Source organism: Lolium rigidum, chromosome 6, assembly GCF_022539505.1.
Source record: "Lolium rigidum isolate FL_2022 chromosome 6, APGP_CSIRO_Lrig_0.1, whole genome shotgun sequence".
NCBI lineage: Eukaryota > Viridiplantae > Streptophyta > Magnoliopsida > Poales > Poaceae > Lolium > Lolium rigidum.
Window position 1 is genome coordinate 85,165,951 of NC_061513.1, and position 7,625 is coordinate 85,173,575.

The window sequence follows — 7,625 nt, forward strand, 5'->3', positions numbered from 1 at the left end:
AGGAAAACCTTGTGTCATAATACAACAGGTGAACATCGTGCTTCATGATATCCATGAGTCGATAAAACTGCGATCACAAAGTAGTACAAGCCATAGAAAAATTCTTTGTAGAACCAAACTGCAGAGCAAAAACTAGAAAAGATAGCACCTGGTAGTCTCTTGGGCTGGACGAAGCAGCACGGAAAGTCAAAAGACCAAAAACAAATCTGAACTGCAGTCCTGTTCCAAATTGTTTTCACGTGAAGAAGTAGCATATCAACTTCACGTGAACTAGCAGATGGCCTTTTGATACCTCGCTCGGGAACTTGATCGGGTGATGCGTTGATCGATCTGGACGTGTTGCTGTAGTTGCTTTGGCTGGACGGACGGGAAGTAGTACTGCCGCAGATTGATTTCTCCTCGCTAATCCATGCCAGAAACAGACTCCAACACGGCAGCATGAAACAGATCGGAACGTGGGAAGAAAGTGCAGACAAGAACGCCTTGTTCTTTCTTGATCGATCGAACATCGATCTAGTAAGGCGCATGTGCTTCGGTTGGTCGGCAGAACAGCAAAGAAGAATTGCCATCAGACACGGCAGAACAGCGCATGACGGAAACGCGCGATAAATCACTCAGCACAAATCCCGTCGGTGGATAGATCTCCAAAGACGGTGCTCACAACGCCGACACAAACTATGCCAGATCTCAAAGATTGAATCTCACAAACCGGAAGCTTCTTCACGCCGTAACGCTGCAACGGTTGATCCAAACAAACGCGGTGCGATGCTGCCCTAGAAGCACAAAGGAGAAGTCTCCTAGGGCAGCGGGTCGAACTTGAAGCCCGAGGCTCTGATACCACTTGTTACAAAACCGCGCAAATAAAAGTATATCAAACGAAGAACAAGAACACATATTTTTACGTGGAAAACCCAAACGGGAAAAACCACGAAACGCACGGCGGCGCTCTCACTATAATTGGAGGAGTAGTACAATACACGAGAGGACAGACCCTCTATGTGCTATCAATATGGTGTATCTTTCTCTCATCTATTCTATGACTACCTTGGACTATATATAGGGGCAAACAACTCTCTTTCTTGGCGGACACGAAATAGAGTTGTAATGTGCTACGTCTAGCACGTTTGGTATGCCATAGTCTGTTAGGACTCCTTCCATAGTATAACAGGTAAATAGATTTCGGATCACCATACAACACTTAGTGAGGATACTATTTCTAGAAGCTAACCAGAGAAAAAATTGTAGAATTTTGACAGTACAGATTACCAAGCACACCACCGCTTGGCGACAGTACAATCTCAGTTCTTCTCAACAATTAGTTTAGCTCTTGCATGTCCAGACTCTATCCTGTACTGCTCGCCCATCCCCAGATGCGTCATCAAGAACCAGACGATGGTGAGCAGCTCACCGCCGTTGCTCAGCTGTTTGGCGTGGAAGTTGCTACGGCAATTGCTCGCGGCGTAGCATAGCATCTCCACCCACACCACGCGAATAAGCCGCCACCTCTTGCCGGGCTGCAGCTCCAGCAGCGACTTGGCCAGCCGGCACGCATCGAACAGCACGGACTTGCTCCTGTCCCCCTTCACGTCCCTCGGTGCGATCTCCGCGTTCACCTCGAGGACCATCATTGCCGCGGAACGCTCGTCCGGTGGAGTCATCTCCCTTGCGAAGAAGTTCTTGGCCTCCGCACAGGTATCTCCGAACCTGATCTGTCCGATGCCGGCTGTCAGCATGAACGGGCGGGCCACGAGCAGGAAAAGCATGTAATTTGACACAGCTCTGCTGATGCTGACATACTCAGAGAGCTTGGCGTCATCGCTGCTGTCGTCGGAGTAGAGGCAGAGGTCCGTGGCGATGTGCCAAAGAAGAATGCTCTCGTCGAACTCCACCTCGACGCTCCAGCCCAGCTCCTTGTAGTAGCCCTTGCACTGGAGTGCCCACTGGCCCCTGTGGTTGCTGAACTTGCGGTAACTCTCGGTGTCGACGATGCTGACCGCCTTATCTTTCAGCTCCCTGAACACCAAGGTTTTCAGCTCGGATGACACGTCTATGTGCCAGATGTACAGCCAACTGTCCCAGTGTCCTTTGAGCCCGAGCAGCTTCAGAATCTTGGTGACCAATGTTGGTCTGTCCTGGAGGCAAAAGCTGATGAGATTGTGTTGCGCCATCGAATTAGACCACCTCGCCCTGCTTTCTGGCCGGAAATACTTTAAGCACCGGAGTATCAGATGGCTTAGCGAATGGCAGATGGAACCTTCCAGAGCAGCGTATGTCCAGTAAGATACAAGCATCATACCAATAGCAGAAAGCTCTAAGCAAAGCGCTCCTCCAAATAAAAGATTGGTGATGGTGACATCGATGCCCCCGGGACCCTTGTGCAGAACATTGAAGAGGACACATGCTGTTGTTGTCGAGACGAGCGTGAAACAGCGGAACAGGCGGCCATACCAGGTGTGTATCACGGCTGCCTTGGAATGCAGGGTGTCATACATGAGAGACAGCTCGATCTCGATGATCTTGTATGCCTGTTCTGGCGTCAGCCGCAGAAACGTGGCCTGGCTCCCGGTACGGTCTTGGAAACTGAGGATGAGGTTCACAAATAGGCGCTTAAAGGTCACAAAGAAGCAGAGCGCCTCGGTGATCACCGTGGCGTAAGGCACGGTCTCCTCTGCAATGGCCGCAGTGGTGACTCCAGTTCTCCGCTCCGGTTCAATGACAATCTCTGCTTGGAGCCCTGCCTCACGTGTGAAGCGGTACTCCTCCATGAACTTGGCGTAGTTGGGGCCTGGGTCTGGCGTTGTGACCATGCTGCTCCGCAAGTTGTCCATGCTCGCGCACTTTAGCGCCCATGTCCTCTCGCCGTACTTAAGAATGCCACTCAAGAACATGAACACGGCCGGGTATAGGGTATCGGCACCAGGGCGTGACTTGGAGAAGACGTACACAGCAAGCGCAACCTGGTAATAGCGAGTAGAACGCAAGAAAAAACAGAACATTGTTATTTCAAGTTTGTTAAGTGGCCGGTACGTACTCCGCAGTGCACAAGATTCAAGCAAGTAACTAAGTAAGTATATATACCTGCGACAGCAGGCTGAGCAGGTGACGCTTCCAGAGTTCATTGTCTTCGATGGAGAATGCAGTGATGGTGTCCTGGCCACCAAGGTGAAGGAGGAGGAATGGCGCCCAGAATACTTGGATTCTGTGGTTGCGGTTGAAGAACTGTGGGTCACTGGCGCCTTTGGACATGTGCGTCTGGGATAGGTACCCAAGGGCGTAGATGGCGATGGAGTCTGCCAGCAGGTAGGCCAGCCAGAGGAGCACCCCGAGTAAGGCGGAGACGTTGCGCTTCCGGATGCCGGCGGAGAATAGAAGGAACACCTGCAGCGCGAGGCTGGTGAGCACAAGCACGCGGATTTCCCACTCGTTCCACACAGCCAGTAGGCCTCCCATAGAGTGTGTGTTCATGCCGTTTCCCTCCATCTCTGCCCTCCACTCCGGTGGCTCACACTTCTGTAGAATCATAATATCCTAGTCCTCATGAGAAGACTTGACTTGTGGTCTTCCATGGGGTCAACCTCACGCGTCATGCCTTATTCTTGATTATTAAGATGGGGGCCTTTACGCGTCTGGAATATCGCCTAACAATGAAGAAACCAGACGCCAAAGTTTGCACTAAAGTCAAGGGCCGTCACTCTCTTGCACTAAATGTGTGCAGTGACTAGTGGTTCAGTTAGCTCCTCCCCTTTATGCATTATCCTGAATCCAGCAACTACTGAAATTCGTCCATCAAACTACCTACTCAAAGCAATTTCTGGTTAGAAAGGCCGAAGGAATCGATGGCTGTGGTAGTGCAGTTTCTGGTTAGAAAGTTCATTGATGGCCTGGCAGAGGAGGGAGCCTCGGAGCTCCCTTTCAGCACCTATTTTTGCGACATGAGGGCTGAGTTGGAGAAGGCGACCATTTCTTCCAGCAACGCCGATGAGCTCCGAGAGTGCATGTACGAACTCAATAATCTGCTGTCCCAGTGCCGCATGCTCATCGACCAGACAAATACCTCCAGCTGCTTCTCCCTGTCCAAAGCCTGGAACTCCAACAAGGTGAAGAAAAGGGTGGTTGCCGCGAAACGCAGAGTCCTGCAGTGCGTACAGCACGATCCCAACGGTGATGCCGCAGCCTTGCAGGAGGACAGCAGCACCACCGGGTTCAGCCGTTGGACTACTTCTTGGCCTGAGCAGAGCATGATCCATGGGTTCGACCAACAGTTGTCGGAGCTAGAGCAGAAGGCGTTCAGGAACTGCAGCCCAGGACGACTTACCGGTGTCGGCATCGTTGGCATGGGTGGCATCGGAAAGACTGCACTAGCGCAGCTCGTGTTCAACAGCCAACAGGCTAGGGGACGCTACTTCCCCAGAATCTGGGTGTGCCTTTCACGCACTGCTTGCGCCGCGAAGGACGTGCGCAAGGAAGTCTTGCAGAGCATACTTATGGCTCTCGGCCTCGAAGAGGAGATCGTATTGTCAATTGATGGTGGTGGTACTAGTCTAGGAGACCTGGAATCAGCTGTCCATGAGAAGCTCAAGGGGAAACGATACCTCATAGTATTTGATGATGTCTGGAAAATCGATGGCTGGTATGCTGACGTTGTGGGCCCCCATAATGCCTTGCCAGGAAGCGACCAGCAGTCGAATTGCCTTGCTCTCAGCTTGCCTAAAGAGAGAGGCGGAGTGGTGGTCGTTACCAGCCGGCTGGAGCAGGCAGCAGAGATGATGGTGGGGAAGAGCAATGTATACCGTGTGCAGCCCTTGGCCGACAGAGAGAGCTCATGGGCAATCTTCATGGATGCACTATCCAAGGCCAGACCGGCACTGCCCAAGGAAAGACGGGCGATCGATCTCACCACTATTAACAACATGAAAGAGGAAATTCTTGAGACCTGCAGTGGGCTACCGTCAATGGCCAAGGCGATGGCAGACATCTTTGCAGATAGACTGTCATCACCAGCATCAACTTCTAGCCAGGAACTTAGCTTGAGTGGTGGAATTGTGAAGTAGGCAACATATCTGTAATGGACAAAAATGATACTACTATATAATATCTGTATATGGGTTTATGGATTGTCACATGAAAATTATGACATGATTTCTTATGAAGAAGTTAACTGCAGCGTCAGACCTTTACGACCTTCAAAAATATATTGTGACAAACATTCAAGTCAAAAATACATTTTTTGAGAAATTTAGAGTAAAAAAGGCCAATAAAATTTTGCTGGAAGCGGGTAACAAACTTTTGCATGACGGCGTGAAATAGCATGTGCGAGAGAGACTGACTATAACTTGCGGAACTTCAGTAGGGACTGCTCAAACTTGTTTTCCGGAAAAACTTGCTTCTCTCCCGGCATGAAAAGCCTGAAAAGATGGTTCGGAATATCAGTGAAAATGGATGAATTTCTACTTGCTGTCATACGACAGCCATAGGCCACAGATGGAATAAAACGGTTGTTTGACAATGCTCAAATATATACTGTTTGGCTGATATGATGTATAACTTGTGCAGTAAAGAGAACAAATGAACACCCTGGCTTCGTGCATCTCTTTTTCCTCTCTTTTATATTTGTATTTTGTTTGTAACACTGAGAGCGAAATTGACTTACTACAGAAGTAATAATGAGAACTCACTTGATTTGGTTTTCTGTTCTACTCTATTGTTTCATGGGTGTCACAGTTCATCCACACTCCATCCTTGTCACAAGGGAAAGATTTTATATTGGTACATCTGAAGACCTCCAGGAAAGTAAGGTTCGGAAACATCTCGTGCACCTGGGTCCATTCTAACACTAGGTAATTCAAGAATTTCAAACGCAATATCTCAATGTTCCACAGCTCGGACATGCTCTTTTCTCCAAAAGTCTGTAGCATTCCTCCTGTGAAGTAGAGCCTCTGCAGTCTCAACAGCCTACTCGGACTCAACCAAACCGGCATGTTCTCACCAGGGAAGCAACGTAAGTCTAGCTTTTCGAGATGGGGAGGAAGGGATAGTGAAGTTAACAATGCTGTTGCTGCAGAATCTTGTTGGCTCACTCCTTTCTTTGATAGCAACACAGCCCATGTAATGGTCAGCACACGAAGAGCTTTAATGTTTGCAACTTCATTCAGTTCGTCTTCTGTCACTACAACTTTACTTCCAATATATATGCTTAGCTTCTTCAGTTTGTCCAGCCTGACCAGCTCCGCTACCCGACAATTGTAATTGCCTGTAGATCCACCAATGACAAACCCTTTCAGCACTTGGAGTTCAGTAAGCAAACCAATGCCCCTTGGCATACCCTCCAGCAGGTAGCATTCTGAAACGTCAAGGTGGGTCAGCATCTGAAGAGACGTGATGCTCTCACTCAGTCTCTCAAGGTTATGACAAGCATGAAGATCCAAGATCCTGAGATTTGGGAGAGCACCAATTGAAGAAGGAAGCTCAGTAATACGGGAGATACCCCGCAGACAAAGATATTTCAATTGTTTGGATGACTGCAGTCCATCAAAATATTCAGTGCTGTCAACCTCAATATGGTGTCGGTACAAGTTATTCCACCGACCTAGATGGAGAACTTCGATTTTCCTCAACTCAAAGAACCAATTCTTCTCGAACTGGAGGTATTGTTCGCTCACATTAAATATTGTGAGAAGGTGATCGGGATTGGACTGATTTCTGGGTGATGCCGTTTCTATTACCCGAATATGTTCTCCAGCAAGGCAAGCACGGTGAGTACCTGAAAAGTCCCATGTTGCATTTCCATCGGAATCGAATTCAAAAAATCGTTCTTGTCTTGCAACAGTAATCAACATACGCCGAATCCAAGGGTGCAACTTACATTGGTTCACACTACAGTTACGTTTATGACATACAAGTTCAATCATCTCTGCATTGATCAACCGCTGGAAGCAGTCCTTCCCAGTATCTTCGGCTGTCTGACTTCTTGTGGCTTCTACTAACCCTTCACCAATCCACCAATAGATCATGGCCCTCTTGCTAATAATGGAATTTTCTGGGAATATAGAAAAGCATAACAAGCACAGCTTCAGCTGAAGATCAAGATTATAATAGCTGAGCTGCAAGTCAGATAACGCGGAGCTCTCAAGGATTTTCCTCTCGATCTCCAATTTTTTCCATTGCTCTGAAGCGTTTGCAGACAAAAATTTAAATGGTAAAGATGGTGATAACACTGCAGGAGCTGCTGGCTTGACCAAAGGAACATGGAGAGGAAATTTCATGCGATCTTTTAGGTAGGACATTTCAGTGTTCACAATCTGAAGCTTCGAAAGTACAAATTGCTGCTGGCTATCTTCTTCTATGATGTCTTCTAAATGTCGTGCTATTCCTCCAAAGTCATTGATAATATCACTTTCCCATTTGGAAACTCGCTTTAGTATATCCTCCATGTCAAGAGTCTCTCTCTCGATATTTTTAAACAGAAGTTCGATCTCTGCATGCAAACTATCCTCACCCAGTGTCAACGAAAGAACTCTAGCTTTCGATAGTTGCATAAGAAAGGGAGACACAACTTCCTCTGATGTCCTTTCTTGTGACATCTTACTTTACTCAATGACCTGAAACTCTGAAGAGAAACTGACATT

General features: G+C 48.1%; 3 protein-coding genes across 5 annotated transcripts in view; 1 reads left to right on the forward strand and 2 right to left on the reverse strand.

Moving 5' to 3' along the window:
- Positions 1-1,203: 1,203 nt before the first annotated feature.
- Positions 1,204-4,903, reverse strand: LOC124658840. The gene is made up of 3 exons (XM_047196844.1): positions 4,791-4,903; positions 3,079-4,707; positions 1,204-2,957 (listed from the first exon to the last, which is right to left on the reverse strand). The coding sequence occupies exons 2-3, from the start codon at positions 3,520-3,522 to the stop codon at positions 1,299-1,301; spliced, it is 2,103 nt and encodes a 700-aa protein (XP_047052800.1). The 5' UTR covers positions 3,523-4,707; positions 4,791-4,903; the 3' UTR covers positions 1,204-1,298.
- LOC124658842 (probable disease resistance protein At5g45440) lies at positions 3,665-5,153 on the forward strand. The gene has a single exon (XM_047196848.1). It carries the CDS (start codon positions 3,837-3,839, stop codon positions 5,049-5,051), a length of 1,215 nt encoding a protein of 404 aa, XP_047052804.1. The 5' UTR covers positions 3,665-3,836; the 3' UTR covers positions 5,052-5,153.
- The window catches only part of LOC124658841 (disease resistance RPP13-like protein 4), a 4,149-nt gene continuing 1,479 nt past the window's right edge, over positions 4,956-7,625 (reverse strand). Inside the window, exons 1-3 of one of the 3 annotated variants that reach the window (XR_006989361.1) lie at positions 5,676-7,602; positions 5,328-5,405; positions 4,956-5,060 (exon numbers count right to left, since the gene is read on the reverse strand). Coding sequence is in view for 2 of the 3 variants with exons in the window: in XM_047196845.1 (XP_047052801.1) it covers positions 5,694-7,580 (1,887 nt within the window). In the remaining variant the exon portion in view is untranslated. Of the gene's footprint in view, positions 5,406-5,675; positions 7,603-7,625 lie in introns of those variants that run through there. The other 2 variants (XM_047196847.1, XM_047196845.1) reach the window with 2 other exon arrangements.

What these genes read in the sequence shown, in the direction of transcription:
- LOC124658840 (XM_047196844.1), bottom strand. Translation starts at nt 3,522, where the DNA reads ATGATTCTACAGAAGTGTGAGCCACCGGAGTGGAGGGCAGAGATGGAG. An exon ending in TGCTCAGCCTGCTGTCGCAG is followed by an intron (nt 2,958 to 3,078) that starts GTATATATACTT and finishes CGCTATTACCAG; the next exon opens with GTTGCGCTTGCTGTGTACGT.
- LOC124658842 (XM_047196848.1), top strand. Translation starts at nt 3,837, where the DNA reads ATGGCTGTGGTAGTGCAGTTTCTGGTTAGAAAGTTCATTGATGGCCTG.